Source organism: Hyla sarda, chromosome 1 (genome assembly GCF_029499605.1).
Source record: "Hyla sarda isolate aHylSar1 chromosome 1, aHylSar1.hap1, whole genome shotgun sequence".
NCBI lineage: Eukaryota > Metazoa > Chordata > Amphibia > Anura > Hylidae > Hyla > Hyla sarda.
Genome location: NC_079189.1, coordinates 126191857 through 126215085, shown reverse-complemented (window position 1 = coordinate 126215085; position 23229 = coordinate 126191857). Strand labels below are relative to the sequence as shown.

The window sequence follows — 23229 nt, the reverse complement described above, 5'->3', positions numbered from 1 at the left end:
GAAAAATTGATGAAAGGTGTCAACGCAGGATAGTCTGGATGGTGGATAAGCAGCCCCAAACAAGTTCCAAAGATTTTCAAGCTGTCCTGCGGGCTCAGCGAGCATCAGTGTCAGCGCGAACTATCCGTCGACATTTAAATGAAATGAAACGCTATGGCAGGAGACCCAGTAGTACCCCATTGCTGACACAGAGACATAAAAACGCAAGACTACATTTTGCCAAAATTAATTGAGTATGCCACAATCCTTCTGGGAAAACGTCTTGTGGACAGATGAGACCAAGATAGAGCTTTTTGGTAAAGCACATCATTCTACTGTTTACTGAAAACGGAATGAGGCCTACAAAGAAAAGAACACAGTACCTACAGTGAAATATGGTGGAAGTTCAAAGATGTTTTGGGGTTGTTTTGCTGCCTCTGGCACTGGGTGCCTTGAATGTGTGCAAGGCATCATGAAATCTGAGGATTACCTACGGATTTTGGTTCACACTGTACAGCCCCAGCAGGACAATGACCCCAAACATACATCAAAAAGCACCCAGAAATGGATGGCAACAAAGCGCTGGAGAGTTCTGAAGTGGCCAGCAATGAGTTCAGATCTAAATCCCATTGAACACCTGTGGAGAGATCTTAAAATTGCTGTTGGTAGAAGGCGCCCTTCCAATAAGAGACCTGGAGCAGTTTGCAAAGGAAGAGTGGTCCAACATTCCGGCTAAGAGGTGTAAGAAGCTTATTGATGGTTATAGGAAGCGACTGATTTCAGTTATTTTTTCCAAAGGGTTTGCAACCAAATACAATCAAATATTAAGTCAAGGGTGTTAATAATTTTGTCCAGCCCATTTTTGGAGTTTGGTGTGACATTATGTCAAATTTGCTTTTTTCTTCCCTTTTTTGGTTTAGTTCCAATACACACAAAGGGAATAAACATGTGTATAGCAAAGCATGTGTTACTGCAATCCTTTTCTGTGAGAAATACTTAATTTTCTTGAAAAATGTCAGGGGTGCCAACATTTACGACCATGACTGTAAATGCAATTTTGGGTGATTGGCTCAAAGAGCTTTCTCTGTACTCAGGATGGGGTCTGCTCTCCTTACATAATTACAAATTACATTTTCCAAATATCTTACTTTGGCCCCTGTATTGTGTTGAGGTTTCTGGATAACATAAGGCAACCAAATACAATACCATATTCATGTAGATCCCCATAACCTCTTATTATATTACTACAACAAATCCCACCAACGTAATGCTACCACTACAGAATGTGCTACATTGCTACAATTTGTTTCTAAAACCGTGGATAGAAAAGCTGCCTTTTAGATTCTTACAGATAGTTACCTTTCACAGACTACAGGTCGGGAGTCATTGAGTACAGGGCCCAGTGAGGAGCAAGGCTGTCTTGGTGGAGGAGCTATAGGGATGTTGGCATCCACCATATTTGTCTTGCGGTTCTCTTGTGTCAGGGCAGAAGCTGATACAGTCTCACCGTCCACATTGCAGGCAGCAGCTCGACCACTGGTACTGGTGACATCAGGACCTACGGCTCCTTCTAAAGTAGCTTCTGAGACTGCCTGGTCCAGTTCTTGAGTTGGCGAATGAGGCGGAGATGCCCGGGGCTTCCTCTTGGTAGATGCACCAGACAACAACTTTAGCAAACCTTTTTTTTCCTTCTGAAATCAAAATATATACACTGTTACAGAACATTTCTGTATAGCTATTTTATCATGAATGTCTTGCTATTAGTTAAAAATGGTTTGTTTACAATGAGAAAATGCTTTACAAAAGGACTGTTTGATCAGACACAACCCTTTATGGTGATAAGCCAATTGCTGTGCATCCCGTTCCCAGCAAACAACTGACATTGCAAGGGAAAGATGCTACTATCCAGAGATTTCTTCTACAGGTTTACTACAGGGTGGACACAAATCTCTGCCCATGTAATATATTAACCACTGAAGAGCAACAAAACTGTATTAATCAGGGGCATGATCATAGGGGCTTCAGAGGTAGCAGTCTCACCTGGGCCCACCAGGGTCCCCATACCACATAAGACGACACCAATAACATAAAAAGCACATTTAAGGTTGCAAATTTTGTACTAAGGCTCTGGAGGTTTAAAGGGAACCTGTCACCCGTGCTGTGCTGCCTAAATCTCAGACAGCCATAATTATATGCCAAGCATTAGGATATAGGTATTTTTATTTTAAAGGTTAGACTGGGCCTTGGCCCTCTTGCCTGCTTTTCTGTTCTGCGGCTCTGGTTGCCTCTGTGTTAGTATATAGAGAGACAAACTGCAGATTTGTAGTTATTGTTAAAACTCTGGCAGTAACTCTCACCATATGACCAAATAGTGCATAAAGACAGAGGCTGTCTTCCTAGAATGACCCTTTAAATAATGTAGCGTTAACCAACAGTTCACATACTAAATATGCTTCCTGATATAAATGCTCTGTTATGAGCAGAAACACTTATTGGAATTGCTTGTTCATGAAAGATTAAACACTTTTGTGCAAGAGAACTATATCAGTTAGAGATGAAACAAAGTGATTTAAATGTCAGAAAGGCTTTTTACAATGGCTATTAATCCACAGTTTGTCTCTCTCTATATGCTAACAAAGAAGCAGACCAACCAAAGAGGCAACTAGTGCCACAGAACAAAAAAGCAGGCAAGAGGAACAAGGCCAAGTCTAAACTGAAAAAAGAAAAATAATTCTATCCTAATGCCTACTGCACAGCATATAATAGATGGTTTACTCTGCATTATTAGCATTTAAAGGGCCATCATTGGTGCCCTCTTTGATCTGTCCCTAAACTGTATTTAGCTTCTTCAAATGTATACATGTTTGGAATATTGTACCCAACAAAAGTTTTATAATTCTACAAATTCACAAAGTTCTGTGTTATCTATAAATAAACGTCAGGAAAAATTGATAGATAAACTAGAGGACAAGAAAGGGCCCCAGTAGAATAATCCTCAAGGATCAAAAGGTAGTTCAAGAAAGGATAACCACTTTATTTAAAGCATGCCTGTTATTTCAGGGGACTTTTTAGGATAAGCTGTTCTGTGTGTACATGAGAAGCAGCATTATATATGGCCATTATATAACTTGTATATAGTATTTTTCAGTAGATTTCTGCTCTGCAGACTTAATTTATAATTTGCAGTTCTCACAGAGAACAGAGCTGATTTTCAGAGTGGAATACAGTCTCAAAGGAAAGGGGGGGGGAGAAGCTTGTATTAGGAGAAGGAAGCATTTTTGTCTAATATGATATATTGCAAAATGTATTTTGTTCACTTGTACCACTGGTCTATTTAAAGTCTGTTCATATGATAGTGCCTATTTAAGAAAATTACACATTTCGAGTAGGGTCACACATGCCTTATAATTTTGTTGCATGTTTTCTCACCCACTGAAGTCAATGGGTAGCAAAATCAGCTGCAGAAAATATGCAGATATGCAGCAAAATACAGCATGTGTGGCTCTACCCTTAAATATTTCCTGATCTTAAACTACTAACTGATGTCCGTTAAAGCAAATGTATACAAATATGTTACTGTGATGCACCCACCTTGCCGTCCTTGTCCTGCTTATTAGTGGCAGAACTTGAAGGTGCATTATCAGAAGATGAAGAACATCCAGTGACTGCAGAGCTGGTTTTCCAGTTGCCATCTGCCTCTAAGGAGGACACACTGCTGCTGGAAGGGGTAGCAGCCATTGGCACATTTGGTCTATTGAGATTCATTGCGGCGTTGATGTATGCTGCTGGACTGGAAAGTGGTGGCTGCATGGTTTGAGCAGAGCTGCCTTGGTGGGAGTTAACAGAAGCTGCTGGGATAAGGCAAGCTTGGTTCTGTGCCTGCATGGGGGTAACTGCGGCAGTCGGACGCTCCTGACCATGTGCAGCAGCTGTAACAGAGTAGTACGATAAAAGAGTCAAAAAAGAGACAAATAGAGAATAGTTCACTGGTTTAAAATTGCATGATGAACAATTCACTAATAAACTTGTTATACTAGAATGACTCCATTTAAAGGGGTACTCCGGCGCTTAGACATATTATTCCCTATCTTAAAGGGGATCTGCAAGAGGCAAAAAGGTTTTTTAAATGAGCCAGAAGAATGTAGGCTGCCCTTCAGCATGGGGTATATAAGGAGATCGACACTCTTTACAATTTACCTTTCTGGCCCAGATGTTACCTGTCTGCTATACAAAAATTGTCTATTGGCTGTATCTTCCTTCTTTTCCTCAATATTTATAAAGCTTAATATGGCCAAAAATGTACAATTTTCCTATCACATTAAAACCATCCACCTGAACTATGAATCACGTCAATTTTTTCACAACCTTGAGACACTAAAAAGGTTAAAGCTTGCCCTCATCTCCCAACTGGACTTTTGCAACATCCTTCTCTGTGGCCTCCAATCGGACACTCATTGACTTCTTCAACTCTATAGCCCAGTTTATTCAAATTTTCTAGTCCCATCACTGGCTATCCACTGCAAAATATTAATAATGACACACAAGGCTGTCCACCTCCTGTCCCCTCCATACATCCCTGATCTAATCTCCTGATACCTCCCCATTCTTCCCAGTATTGTGGAACTCACTAACCAAACCAATCAGACTCACCCCACATTAAAACTTTCAAACACAACCTGAAAACCGATCTCTTTATAAAAGCATAAAAAAAAAAATAAAAAAAAAATAAAAAGCAGCTACAGTAGAACAACCTGAGTCTAGATAAATCCTCCCAATAGTACACTGGGGATGGCTACTATTGGGACAATGTATCTAATTAATAGTAAATGCAGAAAGGAGAACGGTGCCTTGTTCTGATGTTTGGGCGCCAAATTAGAAATAAATCATACAAAGTGCTGCACGTACTCATTTGTCACATTTTCATTAGCCGTAACCTTTAAAATAAATCTGTCAACATATGTTTAGGGTTATTGTACTTTTTTGTGTTATGCTACCTATTTAACCCTTTTTTGTATAGCAACCTGGAATTAAAGGTGCTTAAAACTAACGCATAATAACAACTACTATAGCTCCTTTAAGAATGAAAGCCATGATGCTAGTTTGAACAGCGCTCTAGAGAACTGCTGTGGTTAGCAGTGTTAGCACAGGGGGCCTGACTTCAATTCGAGGGAAATGAGCATGTGAGTCCCATAGGGGACAGGGACTGATGTGAATGCTGGGAATCTTTGGATATGTCTGTGCCAGTGAAGCCAAGGGAAATAAATATATACATAAGTGCGTTACTGTACTAGGTTCAACAAAGATAAAGCTATCCATTAATCTAATCTGACAGTGTTCCACCTTTTAAACTGCTGAATGCTTTCTACGTTGTACATCTGATGTAATTTGCTCTGTTCGTTCTTACCTGAGGAGATTTACACTGCGCTGTTACCGAGATCCATGTGGCTAACATTGCCCGGCACCATCAGCTGCTGCCTAATCTAATAACTCTTGTTTTTACAGGCCAGAGCCAGAAATGCCAGTGCTTGTTTGATTTTATTATCGGAGCCTAAGTCTTAGGCCATTCTGGGCACAACTAGTCAGTCCTATAAATTTAAATGACCATATGAGAAAATGACAATGTTTTGTTAGCTTTGTTTTATTGCGCTCTCTTTGCTGCCTATATTCTCGCCCTTGGTGGAATAATCATTTTATATATTTAATATTCAGTGGAACAGTAAAACTTGATATTTAATTTGCCCTTCGACTGAACTTACAAAGAGTTTAAAGAAGTAAAATATGTGTATTTCAGATTTCATCAATTTGTACTACGGAGCTTAATAAAGAGATCTGTAAATGACATGCATAGGAACAGATGTAGAGTACCTCGCTATAAACGGAATTCTCTTACGTCTAAAGCTCCCTTTCCAGTTGTAAAACAGATTTGACAATTTCACTTTGGGTAATGTGTTTTCTAGATAGCTAAGACATTTCTACCAATGACCATAAAGAGACTTCTCAGTTTTCCATGGAAAATAAAGAAGGGGAAAAGGCAATGCAAGATCCAATCAATAACCCCATAACAACGTCTTGAGGCAATATTAAAGCATTTATATCCCGGTATGTAAGCTCTCATTGCCTCTTAAGTAAATAACATTAAAGCCTGTTATGGGAAAGGCTGCATATTGTACTCAAAGCTTAAACAAATCCATGCAGAAAACATGGTCCAGCAGCCAAGCAAAATTGTATACATAGGACAACATTCAAAAAACGGAATTGTAATGCATGGCAGATATGGACCTGAAGTAGTGTTCACACACCGGGAGGATATGCTGCAGATTTCTGCACATCAGACTATCCATGGTGTTTCTGCACAAAAAAAGGGGGAGATTAACAAAAATTATCTAAGGCTAAGTTCACACTGCATAAAAGTTTTCAGCATATCTTGCATTATGTGTGCATTTTTGCATTATGTGAGAGTTTTTGTTGCAGATTACGGATAAAAATGCATGAGTAAAATAAAATGCGCTAGGGAATTTTACGCACTGTAAACATAGCCTTACACTAAAACTTAGTCTTTGTCAACTGTGGCAACCATCAGAGCTTGTTAAGATATGAAAGCCGAGATGTGATTGGTTGCTATGTACAACTAAGTCAGTTTTATTCTCAGACAATCTTTGATTATCTCCCCCAATATATTTAAAATCTGCAGCATATCCGCCCTGTGTGAACATACCCTTACCATTTACCAGTGCAGACTACAACTTCCAGCATGCTAGAAGTTGTAGTTTTGCAGGAGCTGAAGGCACATACACAGATTTTTGTTTATGTCCATAGTGTGTCTGTAATTTATTTTAGAGCTGTATAGTCTCCTGCATTGTACACACAAATACAGGTGTATATAGTAGCATATTTTGTCAGGCTCCATTCATTGATATTGCCTGCTAAACTTTTTGCCAATGTTGAAGTAATAATAATACTAAAAATGATTTTCATTTTTTTCATTTAAGTGGTCAGGAGTGGTTAAATTAAAAATAAAATAAAAACAAAACCGTAGTCACCTCCCGAATCCCCCACTGCTGCCGTTCTTATTGCGTCCAGTCCCCGCTAATATCAACTTTCTAATCTTAGTCTTAGTGACTTAGTGCAATCTTAGTGAAATGCAGGAAATACCTGTTAGGACAATAAGTGGCTGTATAAGTGTGGCCATTTCCTAGTGTTGACATGGGTACTAGGAAGTAGTGATCAATGGGGGTCGGGTACCAAGGTAACAGAGTGGCAAAGGATCAGGCAGGTACATAATTTTTTTTTTTTTTTAAATAACCCAGCCTGGCTAACTTGGTCAAAGAAAGAAAAAAAAAACACCAGACAAAGGCAATGGCTCTACTTCTGATTAAGTCTAGAAGAGTTTTTCCGATTCACTGCATAATAAAGTTATTTAACTTTTATTTTTTGCCTTTTTGTCATACCTGTTCGGACAGCATTCCGGGCTTGGTTTACAGTCATTTGACCACTCATGTGAATAAGGACCTTGGACTGTGGGCTGGTCTGGATATGTCCTCCTGAAACGGTTGGGGAGACGCCATTTGCATTCACTGTTTTGCTGAAGTCCACACCATTTCCTTGTAGCTTCTGGCACGGCACTCCGCTAGAGCATGGCGCAACCATGTTGACCATCTGGGTGCCTCCACCTGCTGTTGCCATGGCCACTTTAGCCTGTGACCCAGTGGTTAATGCCCTAAACAAGTAAAATGTTTAATTTTGTAAATATGTCTTGTACAATCTGTTCTGTAATCCCTGCATTATAATAGGTAGGTGCTTTTTATCCAGTTGCAATCCTGTTACCTTGGAAGAGATGAAAGCTTTTCATTATAATACAAAAATATCCCACACATATATAGTTAAATAACAAATGTATTCTATTATGGCATTTCTATAAACATTGTTATTCTCTATCAGAATGATTTAAGTTAACAGTTCATGGTTTGGGTGCATTCCCTACAGCGAAATGAATAATTCAATCAAATATCTAACAGAGAAATTCAATGGCACTAAAACATTAATAGAATTGCAAATGAAATGAAAGAAAAGTAGAATTTTGGAAATCAATCTATTTAAATTCAAGAAGTGTACAGTCACATCACTGTAGAATACAAAATACTGCATATTTCTTGTACTAAGCTTACAACACAGGGGTCCTGGGTTATAACCCGGGCCTCCACCTGTTTGTATGTTTTCCCTCCGCTGCATAGATTTCTTTCAGGTGCTCACTCCGCTTCACCTTGAATATGTAAATTTAATAAGCAACAGTAGATTCTGATCTTCTGCCAGCAATAGGGACATTAGATGGTGAGCCCCACTGTTCATTGGTACACTCTCTACAATAGCGCATTTGTTAATTTGCTACATACAATAGTTATTTCTTGTTATGTATTGCACTACATTGTTTGCTTTTGTGTAATAATTGTAAACTCCATACTACACTTGACTAATAGATATGTAACCATCTAAAAGGAGAAACATCAGGATGCAATGTCACCAGAATATATATGCCTATTAATATTTACCTTGTAACAGGTGCTACATAGTTCCCAGGGAATACTCCAATTTTACTGGTGTGCATGGATGTTCCCTTAAACCAGCCATCCTGACAGCGCTCAAACACTAAAAACATTTCACCCTTCCGCAGCTCCAGTTCATCCTCTTTGCGTGGGAAATAGGGATAGATAGCAACATACCTGGGAAGAGACATTAACATACATTTATGATGCAGTAGGCCCTCTAGTACATTTGTGTATAAACAACTACCATTCTAAATGTAATTTATTTTTATACAAAAATTCTGAGATATTTCCTAAACATTAAAATATTTAGCATTACTCTTTTAAAGAAAGGTGAAAGAGTATGAAAAATTAAACATTTTGAGTGGAATTTGTCTTTAATAACTTCTACTATTTGGTACAGCCCTTGCACTGACAGCCTGTAGCGAGCATGGGGATTTTCTTTCCTTGGCTAACAAAACAATGACAATGCAGATTTCACACAAAAAAAATGGACTTAGGCCACAATTTTCTAAATCAGGGAATGAAAATAACTGGTTCATACTGTATCACCCCCATATACATAAGATAGTTGAATAGTTGAAGGTTTGGTCATCCTACCAAAAGTCCCCAGGCCCAGGTAGTAAAATATCTGGATTCACTGTTGTCATTCCTTGTGTATTGTAACACTGCTGGTTGGCAACCACCAGCGTACCATGTGTCCTGGTTCTTATCAATGTCTGTCAACATTCTCTGTGCCATGTGTTTGCTGTATTTCTTGGTGTGTCTCTTGTTGCAATTTCCGCTCTGTCCACTAGAGGCCGCATGCAAGCACTGGCTGAGTTTTATAGAGCCAGTGAGCACTTCCTAATGGATTTTCCTCCAATCCCAGCAAGGCACTGCGAATAAAAGTCTGCCACACCTGCTGTTCCAAGGTTGTGTATTCAGTACTGCTAAGGTCTGTCTGCTAATCCTTTGTTACTCATCCTGCCTGTCTACTGGACTTTGCCTTTGCCTCATGCCTTGGACTCTGACCTGCATCTCCTGTCAATGGTGTACTCCCCTATCCGCGGGGGTCCGCCCGCTGGGTGCGCAATGACAGAGTGCGGGGATCCCCAGCGGCGGGCCCCCCGCGACCAGACATCTTGTCCCCTATTCTTTGGATAGGGGATAAGATGTATTAGGGCCGGAGTACCCCTTTAATGAACTTGGACTGTCTATCATGATTCCTGTCTGCTTGCAGCTTGTTCCAGCCAGCTTGCACCATCTGAAATTAATCCCACCCCTATTTACAAACTGTTATGGGTTCTGGTGGGTGGGTCGCACTGAGTATCAAGATTTTGACAGATGTGGCGGAAGAGAGTAAAGTAGCCACTTTGGACCCTAACAGGGAAATTCCAGATGCCCTATGCATCTTAGGTTCAAATATTTCACACTATGTGGGCTCAATTGTTAGGCTTTGATGCCCACTTGTGTACTTCCCACTCAAGAGGAGTGGGTTTCTCAAGAACCCTGGTCAAGCTCGGCTGTATGTTCAACTTCTCTGTGCTTCCGAGGCTAAATTAACCCAAGGTTATTATTTTTTTTTTTTTTATTAGTTTTGCTATACGCCAGTTAAATTGTTCAGAATGCACAAAATATATTCTCCCATCTCTCCCCGATGTCTCCAAGCAGAAGGCATTTTCTACATATGTTCTGGTCATGCCCTATTATGTCCTGGGTGAGTTTGCCACAGGTGTCTGATCCCAAGGTCTGCATCTCATCATCAAGATCTACTATGCTAAAAAAGAAAAAAAAATTGGGGTTTCATGGTTGTCAACTCTGTTCTGCCCCCTTTATAAAGTCACATATGTGATTTCTAGGTAAATTCAATAACATTTGGAACCAGTGTGTCTTATCCCTGCATGGCATCTTAACTTTGCATTGGGTCTTTGCTCATCTGTTAGTGAAGGTGAAGAATGTCCTTTCTCTTTTCTTTGTCTTATCCACCCGCTGCTGTTTTATTGGTTTGGATGATTATAAGACCAGAGCAGTGGGAGAGTAAATGAAAATAGTGATCTTTAGCACCATTGGCACTTGTTTAAAACATGCATCAGGCCATGTAATAGTGCCCTAAGCTTAGACAGACAGTCTAAGTATGCAGCAGAGTTATAATGGTGCCTCAAGCTGTTTTAAACTCTGGTGCATCTTTCTGATCTTTTATATGTTGGCTTAGTTTTTGGCAATTCTGTGGCTCGAATTTGGACCCAACAACTCTCTGGTGCAACAGTCTTTGTAAATTTGGGCCTATGTGAAGTAATATCAGACATTTGTAAAAAAAAAAAAAATGGAAATGGTATTTCCGTTGTCCTCATATCTTCACCATTGGAACTAACTATAACTATACAGTGCAAAAGTCCCAATAAATAAAATGTCCTTAATACTATAAAGAACAATTCTTTGACAATGGTTCGTAATTTATGAATATATTCTAATCACTAATGCGCTGTCCTGCCTGTGGTGTAAGAATCATTATACGCGGTTCATCTTGTCTAAAGAAGTTATTCTCCTTTACTACTTTAGGTGCTAGATTGATCACATTCATACTTCCTATGTTAATAATATATATATATATATATATATATATATATATATATATATTCACAATCAATAGTCTACATTATGTGATAAATGATTCCAATCATACCCCAGATTCATGTTAAGACAAGCAACAACCTTCCTCAATGAATGCACCGTATCAGGTCCGCAGTACAAGGATCGTTCTGAAGCACATATGGGCACCATGCTAAACACCTGGAAGTCTTCGGCATGAAAAATAGAGCTCAGTTCCTGCAGCATCTCTTTCATCACTAAACATGTAGTATAGCACTGAAAACACTAGACACAATAAGTCTCACTTCTTAACTGAAAACATTTTCATTTGTAATCATTTGTACTGTAAGTCCAAATGTTTCCGTTCAAATGAAAACTTTGAAGTCTGCCCACAATAGGTAATGATAACCACATGGAACAGGAACCCTCTCACCCAATCAGCATAATCCCCTTTCCTAACATATCTCGTGGAGGCTCAACATCAGACCACATTGCAGAAAGATATTTATTTGGCAAATCAATCAATAGCACTAGATGTAATTGGGAAATCTTTAATTCTTACTACGCATCTGGATTGAAGAAACATCACTGAGCCAGAAGTGGAAAGGGAGGACATGCTGCCAGTGATATGCTGGGAACTAATCTGGCTGTTTAGAGGAGATGTAAATGGCTACAGGACAACACAACTTTAAAAAGGGGTTTTCCCAAACATATACAATCATGGCCGTAAATGTTGGCATCCCTGAAATTTCTCAAGAAAATGAAGTATTTCTCACAGAAAAGGATTGCAGTAACATGTTTTGCTATACACATGTTTATTCCCTTTGTGTGTATTGGAACTAAACCAAAAAAGGGAGGAAAAAAAGTGAATTGCACATAATTTCACACCAAATTCCAAAAATGGGCTGGACAAAATTATTGGCACCCTTTCAAAATTGTGGAAAAATAAGATTGTTTCAAGCATGTGATGCTCCTTTAACCCCTTAAGGACGGAGCCCATTTTCACCTCTAGGACGAAGCCCTTTTTTGCAAATCTGACCACTGTCACTTTAAACATTAATAACTCTGGAATGCTTTTAGTTATCATTCTGATTCTGAGATTGTTTTTTCGTGACATATTCTACTTTAACTTAGTGGTAAAATTTTGTGGTAACTTGCATCCTTTCTTGGTGAAAAATTCCAAAATTTGATGAAAAAATTAAAAATTTTGCATTTTTCTAACTTTGAAGCTCTCTGCTTGTAAGGAAAATGGATATTCCAAAAAATTTTTTTTTGGATTCACATATACAATATGTCTACTTTATGTTTGCATCATAAAATTGACGAGTTTTTACTTTTGGAAGACACCAGAGGGCTTCAAAATTCAGCAGCAATTTTCCAATTTTTCACAAAATTTTCAAACTCGCAATTTTTCAGGGACCAGTTCAGGTTTAAAGTGGATTTGAAGGGTCTTCATATTAGAAATACCCCATAAATGACCCCATTATAAAAACTGCACCCCCCAAAGTATTCAAAATGACATTCAGTAAATGTTTTAACCCTTTAGGTGTTTCACAGGAAAAGCAGCAAAGTGAAGGAGAAAATTCAAAATCTTCATTTTTTACACTCGCATGTTCTTGTAGACCCAATTTTTTAATTTTTACAAGGGGTAAAAGGAGAAAATGTATACTTATATTTGTAGCCCAATTTCTCTTGAGTAAGCACATACCTCATATGTCTATGTAAAGTGTTCGGCGGGCGCAGTAGAGGGCTCAGAAGCGAAGGAGCGACAAGGGGATTTTAGAGAGTACGTTTATCTGAAATGGTTTTTGGGGGGCATGTCACCTTTAGGAAGCCCCTATGGTGCCAGAACAGCAAAAAAAAACACATGGCATACCATTTTGGAAACTAGACCCCTTGAGGAACGTAACAAGGGATAAAGTGAGCCTTAATACCCCACAGGTGTTTCACGACTTTTGCATATGTAAAAAAAATAATAATAATTTCACTAAAATGTGGGTTTCCCCCCAAATTTCACATTTTTGCAAGGGTTAATAGCAGAAAAGACCCCCCAAAATTTGTAACCCCATCTCTTCTGAGTATGGAGGTACCCCATAAGTGGACCTGAAGTGCACTACGGGCGAACCACAATGCTCAGAAGGGAAGGCGTCATATTTGGCTTTTTGAGAGCAAATTTTGCTCGGGGGGCATGTCGCATTTAGGAAGCCCCTATGGTGCCAGAACAGCAAAATAACCCCCACATGGCATACCATTTTGGAAACTAGACCCCTCACAGAATGTAATGAGGGGTACAGTGAGCATTTACCCCCCACTGGTGTCTGACAGATCTTTGGAACAGTGGGCTGTGCAAAATTTTTCATTTTCACGGACCACTGTTCCAAAGATCCGTCAGACACCAGTGGGGTGTAAATTCTCACTGCACCCCTTATTACATTCCGTGATGGGTGTAGTTTTCAAAATGGCGTCACATGTGGGTGTGTTTTGTTTTTTGCGTTTGTCAGAACCGCTGTAACAATCAGCCACCCCTGTGCAAATCACCTCAAATGTACATGGCGCACTCTCCCTTCTGGGCCTTGTTGTGCGCCCCCAGAGCACTTTGCGCCCACATATGGGGTATCTCCGTACTCGGGAGAAATTGTGTTACAAATTTTGGGGGGCGTTTTTCCCTTTTACCTCTTGTGAAAATGAAAAGTATAGGGCAACACCAGCATGTTAGTGTAAAATTTTTTATTTTTTTACACTAACATGCTGGTGTAGACCCCAACTGTTCCTTTTCATAAGGGGTAAAAGGAGAAAAAGCCCCCCAAAATTTGTTAGGCAATTTCTCCCGAGTACAGCGATACCCCATATGTGACCCTATTCTGTTGCCTTGAAATACGACAGGGCTCCAAAGTGAGAGCGCCATGTGCATTTGAGGCCTGAATTAGGGACTTGCATAGGGGTGGACATAGGGGTATTCTACGCCAGTGATTCCCAAACAGGGCACCTCCAGCTGTTGCTAAACTCCCAGCATGCTTGGACAGTCAATTGCTGTCCAGAAATGCTGGGAGTTTTTGTTTTGCAACAGCTGGAGGCTCCATCTTAGAAACACTGCCGTACAATACGTTTTTAATTTTTATTGGAGAAGGGGGGTGGGGGTGGGGGGGCAATGTACGTGTGTATATGTAGTGTTTTACTCTTCATTTTATGTTAGTGTAGTGTAGTGTTTTTAGGTTACATTCACACTGGCGGCGGATTACACTGAGTCTCCCGCTAGGAGTTTGAGCTGCGGCGGAAAATTTGCCGCATCTCAAATTTGCAGCGGGGAACTCACTGTAATCTGCCGCCAGTGTGAATGTAGCCTGTACATTCACACGGGAGGGGGGTCAAAACTACAACTCCCAGCATGCACTGACAGACCATGCATGCTGGGAGTTGTAGTTTTGCAACAGCTGGAGGCACACTGGCTGGAAAACCTTGAGTTAGGTTCTATGACCTAACTCAGTATTTTCCAACCAGTGTGCCTCCAGCTGTTGCAAAACTGCAACTCCCAGCATGTACTGATTGCGGAAGGGCATGCTGGGAGATGTAGTTATGCAATGGCTGGAGGCACACAAGTACAACTCCCAGCATGCCAAGACAGCCTTATGCTGTTCCTGAATGCTGGGAGTTGTAGTTTTGCAAGATTTAGAGGGGTTCAAGTTGTAAATCACTGTCCAGTGGTCTCAAAACTGTGGCCCTCCAGATGTTGCAAAACTACAACTCTCAGCATGCCCAGCCAGCAAACTGCTGTCTGGGCATGCTGAGAGTTGTAGTTTTGCAACATCTGGAGGGCTACAGTTTGAGACCACTTAGTGATCTACAACCTGAACCCCTCTAAATATTGCAAAACTACAAGTCCCAGCATGCCCACACAGCAAACAGCTGTCTGGGCATGCTGGGAGTTGTAGTTTTGCAACATCTGGAGGGCCACGGTTTAGAGACCACTGTAAACTGTGGCCCTCCGGATGTTGCAAGGCAACAACTCACCTAGCAGGACCCGGAAGCCGCCGCCGCCGCACGTGGGGGATCCCCGCATGGAGGATCGCGATCCGGGATCCAGGTAGGGACCTTCGGCGCCGACCCTCCCTGGACGGTTCCCCCGTTTTGCCCGGACACCGATAGGTGGGCAAAGCGGGGGAACCGAACTTTAACCCCCCCTCCCCCGGTCTGCTATCGGTCGGTCGCTCGGCCGACCAATAGCAGGGATAGGAGGGGTGGCAACCCTGCCACCAAACTCCTATCCCTTTAGGGGGATCTAGGGTGTCTCGGACACCTACGATCCCTCTTATTTTCCGGGTCACCAGTGACCCGTATGACCCGGAATTGCGCAGATCGCAGGTCTGAATTGACCTGCGATTTGCGCGCATCGCGGTCATGGGGGGGTCTCAGGACCCCCCTCGGCGATGTGCCGGGATGCCTGCTGTTAGATAACAGCAGTCATCCCGGTCCGATCACCGCTACCGGTGACGCGGCGCTCCCGGAACCCCGCGACGTACATGTACGTCGCCGCGCGCCAAGTGACACTTCGCGGCGCCGTACATGTACGTCGCTCGTCGTGAAGGGGTTAAACTCACCAGGGGCAAGTAACAGGTGTGGGCAATATAAAAATTACACCTGAAAGCAGATAAAAAGGAGAGACGTTCACTTAGTCTTTGCATTGTGTCTGTGTGTGCCACACTAAGCATGGACAACAGAAAGAGGAGAAGAGAACTGTCTGAGGACTTGAAATTGTGAAAAAATATCTACGATCTCAAGGTTACAAGTCCATCTCCAGAGATCTAGATTTGCCTTTGTCCACAGTGTGCAACATTATCAAGAAGTTTTCAACCCATGGCACTGTAGCTAATCTCCCTGGGCGTGCACGGAAGAGAAAAATTGATGAAAGGTGTCAAATCAGGATAGTCCGGATGGTGAATAAGCAGCACCAAACAAGTTCCAAATATATTCAAGCTGTCCTGCAGGCTCAGGGAGCATCAGTGTCAGTGCGAACTATCTGTCGACATTTAAATGAAATGAAACACTATGGAAGGAGACCCAGCAGGACCCCACTGCTGACACAGAGACATAGAAAAGCAAGACTACAATTTGACAAAATGAACTTGAGTAAGCCAAAATCCTTCTGGGTCTTGTGGACAGATGAGACCAAGATAGAGCTTTTTGCTTAAGCACATTATTCTACTGTTTACCAAAAACGGAATGAGGCCTACAAAGAAAAGAACACAGTACCTACAGTGAAATATGGTGGAGGTTCAATGATGTTTTGGAGCTGTTTTGCTGCCTCTGGCACTGGGTGCCTTGAAAGTGTGCAAGGCATCATGAAATCTGAGGATTACCAACGGATTTTGGGTCGCACTGTACAGCCCAGTATCAGAAAGCTGGGTTTGTGTACAAGATCTTGGGTCTTCCAGCAGGAAAATTACCCCAAACATATGTCAAAAAGCACCAAGAAATGGATGGGAACAAAGCGCTGGAGAGTTCTGAAGTGGCAGCAATGAGTCCAGATCTAAATCCCATTGAACACCTGTGGAGAGATCTTAAAATTACTGTTGGGAAATTCCGCCCTTCCATTAAGAGAGACCTGGAGCAGTTTGCAAAGGAAGAGTGGTCCAACATTCTGGCTGTGAGGTGTAAGAAGCTTATTGATGGTTATAGGAAGCGACTGATTTCAGTTATTTTTTTCCAAAGGGTGTGCAACCAAATATTAAGTTAAGGGTGCCAATAATTTTGTCCAGCCCATTTTTGGAGTTTGGTGTGACATTATGTCCAATTTGCTTCTTTTCCTCCCTTTTTTGGTTTAGTTCCAATACACACAAAGGGAATAAACATGTGTATAGCAAAACATGTGTTACTGCAATCCTTTTCTGTGAGAAATACTTCATTTTCTAGAAAAATTTTATGAGGTCATGATTAAGCGCATGTGTTTGTGAAATGGCCGTTGGCCTTTGTTGTATCCTGTTACCATACCTGAATAAAATGCAGTTTTCATCTACGAGTGCCTCTCTGTACACTCTTTCCTTGGATTTAGCAAAGGGAATAAACATGTGTATAGCAAAACATGTGTTACTGCAATCCCTTTTTGTGAGAAATACTTCATTTTCTAGAAAAATTTCAGGGGTGCCAACATTTACGCCCATGACTGTAGGTAGATTATCCCATCACCTCCTGGTTGTTAGGTGTTTGACTGCCAGGACTTCCTCTGATCCTTGGAAAGAAGGTGCATCGGCCTAAATTTAACATGACTGTCTTCTATATTCAGAAACAGTGCCAAGGCAGTCCATGGGTTGTGTATAGCATTGCAGTTCAGCCTATGGCACTTCAGTTGAGCTGAGCTGCAATACCAGACACAACCCTTGGACAGGTATAGAGTTAAGAGTTTTTTTTATTCTTGACAAACTCTTTAAAGGGGTACTCCGGTGGAAAACTTTTTTTTTATATGAAATGGTGCCAGAAAGTTAAATGGGAACTCTAATTAAAATAAATGTTTGCTATTGCATTCCTTATGGTAAATAAAAAAATATAATCTAATAAACTTTGGTTAAAAAAATTACGTTTTCTATGGTTTATTTGTGCTTAAAAAAAGCTCAAGAGCACATTTTCCCCCATCTCATACGACCGAGGTCCAAACACAGAAAGTGCAGTCTGGAGTACTTTTTAGCAGCTGTATGCTACAGAGGAAAATTCTTTACTTTTTGAATTTTTTTTTTTTGTCTTGTCCACAGTGCTCTCTGCTGACACCTGATGCCCATATCAGGAACTGTCCAGAGCAGGAGAAAATCCCCATAGCAAACCTATGCTGCTCTAGACAGTTCCTGACATGGACAGAGGTGTCAGCAGAGAGCACTGTGGACAAGACAAAAAAGAAATTCAAAAAGTAAAGAATTTCCTCTGTAGCATACAGCTGCTAAAAAGTACCAAATGGATTAATATTTTTAATAGAAGTAATTTACAAATCTGTTTAACATTCTGTCACCAGTTCATCTGATCGCTGCAGATTCACAGTTGTGGTTCTACAACTGCGGATCAGCAGTTGTTAAATGTGCATTTGCGGCTTTTACATGGCAATCATTTTATTGACATGTCAATAAAAAAATCACAAGCATTGCATAGCAAAATCCACAACTGCAGATTCGCAAATGCAAATCCCCAGATTAAGGCAAAGAATAATATTAAAAAACAAAATGAACCGGCCACTGTAACATACTAAAATACAGGTTAAAAAAAAATTACTCCTGATATCAATTCTGCTAGAATGGATAATTTACCATAGCTTAAAAATAAATCAACTGATGGGCATATTCTAAGATGTATTTTAATGTTAAAGGTTTACATTAAATGAGTTATTCAATTTGGACAATCCCATTAAAAAGGATCTCTTAAAGTGCCCCTGTCTTTCACAAAAACTTTTTGACATGTCATAGAGACAGGGTCAAGGTCTGGGTGTTGAAACCTCCACCAATCTCTAGAAGCAAAGCACTTCACTCCCCGACTTGCTGCCTTTTCCATCTTGCTGCAGAAGACAGGCTCCTATGTAAATATGGAGCCCATCTCCTGCAGCGAGAGATGAAATAGGCAGCGTACCGGGGAGCCACACAATTATTTAGGCTTGTTTTAGCAATCAGTAGGGGTCTAAATATCGACTGAAACTGATCAAAAGGTTTGACATGTCTCAGTGACATGTAAAAAGTTTTTGAAAATGACAGGGGCACATTAAGGACCTTAATCTGTGGTTGGAATGCACAAGCACCACTCCAGGTAACATGAAGCATTACATGGAGCCTACAGAATTAAACGAACTGTGTAATGCACCGAATTGCCAGGTCCACATGTGGGTCTTGACCAAATGAACTACCTTGGATATTTGAAATTGAGGCTTATAAACCTATTAACCCATTTAATGATTAATATATTTGTCATAAGGAACGCTTCAATATTATTTTTCCAATATTATCATAATATCAGAAGAGACCAGAATGTCCCCTTCAAAGGGTGTAAAAGTCCTTTAAAAACACATGTTTAATAATCATAGCATACATATGGCCGAGCTTTTTAAAAGAAACCAAGCTCAAGATAATAGTCTTCCTATGCAGACCAATGATGAACAGGTACATTTCTACTCAAAAGTTAATATAGTAGGTTTGCAGTGATTTACATTGCGCAGAACGTTCAATCTTTTCCATGTGTTGCCCCCCCTTCTGCGTCAACTACTTAAAAGGAAATCTTCTTGCTTTCATGATAAAAAAAAAGAAAAAAGTCAAGCTCCAACGATTAGACATTAAAATTCTGGTCTGGTGGAGAAAACGTGGCAACAATTCCATTTCATACGGATCATACATACAGGATATTCACATGGCACATATTGCATTAAATCTTCAGTGTGATCAAGTAGATATAGTATTCATCAATGATGTAAGAAACACTGTTTTTTTAGAATTATCATGTGCAGACTTCATATGGTAAAACCAGCCTATTTACAAACTACAACACTTATTATACAACTGATTATTTTGCTACTTTACAGATATTATATTATATCTGGTTACCTCTGCTACCCTAGCAGATATAACTAATATAAAATAGCAGATCTCCTCTTAGGGTAGTATGTCTATAAGCAGAGGTGGGCAGAAGGATCCTCTATGGAGCACCTTTTGGAGTTGTGTAAAAAGACACAACTGCTTATGTAGGCATGAAGAAGCGGTGGTGCAGCCTTCCAGCGTGGAGCTTTGGTCAGCTGATTTGTACATGCAATCCCAAATTATGAAAATCCCAGTTCCCAGATGCAAACCACCAATCAGGGCGTATTGGAAGATCACAATGTCTTTTATTTAAACATACACCATAACACCGGCACCCGACAGATCCCATTATAGTCAATGGAATACATCGGGACCAGTTGTTGCCCGTTGTGCCCTCTCCTGATAAATTCCATTAAAGGGAGGGAAAAAAAAAAGAGAGAGCCTAATGGCCATTTTTGCATGGAGCACAACGGCAGTGTGAAAGAAGCCTAAGCTGTCAATCACTCTGTATCTTCCCTACTAGCCTTTCTTGCCCTTTAACTAGGGTAGCACAAGAGACCTGACTTATCTGCTTATACAGTATAGTTCTCTATTGACCGTTATGCATTTCAACTATATACACAGGTCATAGAAACATTTCCACACATCTTCAAAGATAGGAAGTGGAAATATAGATTAACCATATATGAACAAGTAGCCAAGTGCAATAAGGACAGTGAAGCTGCTAAATAATGAAGGAGTTGATGGAGCTTTAATCATAAACTCTAGACACTTGTAAAAGGGAGGATGTAATAATAAAAGGCTGAAACAGGAAATTCCACAAGCAGGGTATTGTAGTAGTCTGGATTCACAATAGAATCCTAAAGGGGTATTCAGCTTATAAGTAATTATTACATATTCACTGGATAGGTGATATAAACCCCAACCCCAACCCCATCCCCCAGTTGAAAACTGTGGACGGTTGAGAATTGCTTCTAACCAGAATATCACCAATGGTAGATACAGTTTATACGTATAGGTCTGAAATACTAGGCCTGTCACTTCAACATTGGGCCCTTAAATACTTACACACTTGGTCGAGTGGACGGCCTTAGGTGTGCAACTTGTTCAGCAGGACCACCAGCCAATCTCTGTCCAGCAGTAGAAGATGTTGCCGCAGAAGTTGTGGAGACAATAACAGCAGCAGTCAAGGGTGGAGGAGGAAGAAGAGGAGGATTCAAATCCTAAAAGAAAAAAAAAAACACTTAAAAACTATGGCTACTCTACAAGAACTTTTAGATTAGGATGATAAGAGGGTTAGTATAAATTATGCTAAAAAGGCCATGGTGGGGATGAAGATAAAGGGGTACTCCGCCCCTAGACATCTTATCCCCTATCAAAAGGATAGGGGATAAGATGTCTGATCGCGGGGGTCCTGCCGCTGGGACCGCGTCATCTCCCTGTAACACCTGGTGTTCGTTTAGCCGTCGGGCCCCCTCCCATAGACCTACACTGAGAGGGCGTGACCGTGACATCACAAGGGGGCATGGTCACGACGCCACGCCACATCACATAGTCATCAGGTACGGAGCAAAGTTTGCTCTGTGCACCAGATGACTGCGGTGCCGCAAGAGAGATCGCGGGGGTCCCGGCGGCGGGCCCCCCACGAGCAGACATCTTATCCCTTTGGAGAGAAGGATAAGATGTCTAAGGGTGGAGTACCCCTTTAAAGGGGTTACCCTGGATTAGAAAAACATAACTGCTTTCTTCCAGAAACAGCGGAACATTTGAGTGTAGTATTGCAGCTCAGTTTCTACTGAAGTAAATTGAGCTGAATTGTAATACCACCCACAACCTAAAAATAACAGTGGGGCAATTTTTGGAAAAAGACAACTATGTTTATCTAATGCTTGATAAACATGTTTATAGGGTTCCTTGGAGAAGTTTCATGTTTTCTCCTTCAGTGAAGATTTCTTGCATTTTTATTGAAGAAACATAAAATACTACAGATACAATACAGTGTTTCTGGATTTTCATTACAGCCTATGCTATCAGATATGTATACGCAGGATGTAACAGTGGGTGTAGCTGCTGCATTAGGAAGTAAATTACACACTTTTTATTACACATGGGATGGTTAAGCAGAAGGCCAAGGAGCTATTCCTTTGTGTACAAATTTGCTCTTGCAACTGACGGCAACCCTTAAAGGGAATCTGTCAGCTGTATTTGCTGCAGACACTTTTGGATAGCTGTTAGGATATAAAAGCAACTTTTACCTTTCCTGAAGCTGATTGTGGTTCTCAAACTTATAAAACCACTTTTTATTTCTTACCTTCAAGTGTCAAGGAGGCAGAGCCAAGCTGCTCAAGTGTCACAGCCTTGCATGCCTCCTAATTCTTTTTCACCTCACAGGCCCTTCTTGAATGATCAAGGAGGGGCTGGAGGTGAGGGGTAGCAGAAATAAAAGGCAATTTTATAAGTTTAGTAACCACCATCAGTTCAAGGAAAGGTAACATTTGTTTTTATACCCTAAAAGCTGCAGCTCTTTGCAGAAATAGATCTAACATATTTCCATTAAGTGAAATAAGACTGCTTGTCACTGCTACTGAAAAAGCGATACTGAAATACCTGAAATAAATACCGTACCTACTCCATGAATACGTCAAGTATTCTGAAACCAGCTTTAAAACCAAGGGACCTCAACTGCACCATACCTGAAACCATGGCATCAAGGACTAAACAAGCAGTCGTCTTTGATCTGCAGCCAGGCTACTGTTCATACACTCACTTTACTCTGTTGTGTTTTAGTAACTATTAAATATTTCCTTCTTTGAAATGTACAGGTACAGAGGATAGAAACCACATAAAAAGCACGTAAGACTCTCTTTGAAAAACGGTCATACGGTTGCGAGATGGTAATCCATAAAGCATCAGGCAGCCTTTTAAGAGTCTCAGCAGCCAGACTCAAGAGGCAATGCCAAACAAAGGACACAAAGCCTAATTCCACACTACATCTTCACCAATGTGCTGAAAAAAAGAGGGGAAAAAAGGCTAAATCTAATTAAGGAAATCCGAATGATACATTATGTAAAAATAATAATGGAGATAAAATATTCTAATCCACATAGCAGCTCAACACCTCGGGGCTTTTGTATTAGACTAAATTTGTCTTCTTCTCGACTGCATAGTCTAAGAGAAGATAATTGCATTTGGCTATGTGATTCTAAAAATCATTGCCGCTTTTTTTCTAGCACACGTTGCTTGCATGGTCCAGTCATAAAAATAAAAGGAATGCACTATATAAAAGAGAACAGCATTGCGTACACTGTTCTGCACATTGGCAATTTGGAATAGCCATTTATGTTCATGAAAGCTTTACACCTCCAAAATATCAGTTGTGCTCCCTTAACAGTTGCCGCAATTCAGGGGTTAAAGTCAGAGCCAGTCATTATTCTTCCTGTTTAGATTTGTTTGGGAACATTTGCAGTGATCCACAAGCCAACATTCAAGGCAGCCTGGAATGGGCTCAAGTATTTTGGATACTGATAGACAAATGTAGCTTTAATTTTAGCAGATAGGTGACTGGCTCTATTCAGCCCCTGACGACAGATCTGGCACATAAATCA

General features: G+C 40.7%; 1 protein-coding gene across 2 annotated transcripts in view; it reads right to left on the bottom strand.

The window, feature by feature from the left end:
- The window catches only part of SH3RF1 (SH3 domain containing ring finger 1), a 180752-nt gene that overhangs the window by 1685 nt on the left and 155838 nt on the right, over nt 1-23229 (bottom strand). For both annotated transcript variants that reach the window (XM_056560968.1, XM_056560974.1), the window contains 5 exons: nt 20693-20847; nt 8526-8696; nt 7428-7696; nt 3571-3908; nt 1339-1670 (listed from right to left, as the gene is read on the bottom strand). In XM_056560968.1, the coding sequence (XP_056416943.1) occupies nt 1339-1670; nt 3571-3908; nt 7428-7696; nt 8526-8696; nt 20693-20847 (1265 nt within the window). The remainder of the gene's footprint in view (nt 1-1338; nt 1671-3570; nt 3909-7427; nt 7697-8525; nt 8697-20692; nt 20848-23229) is intronic.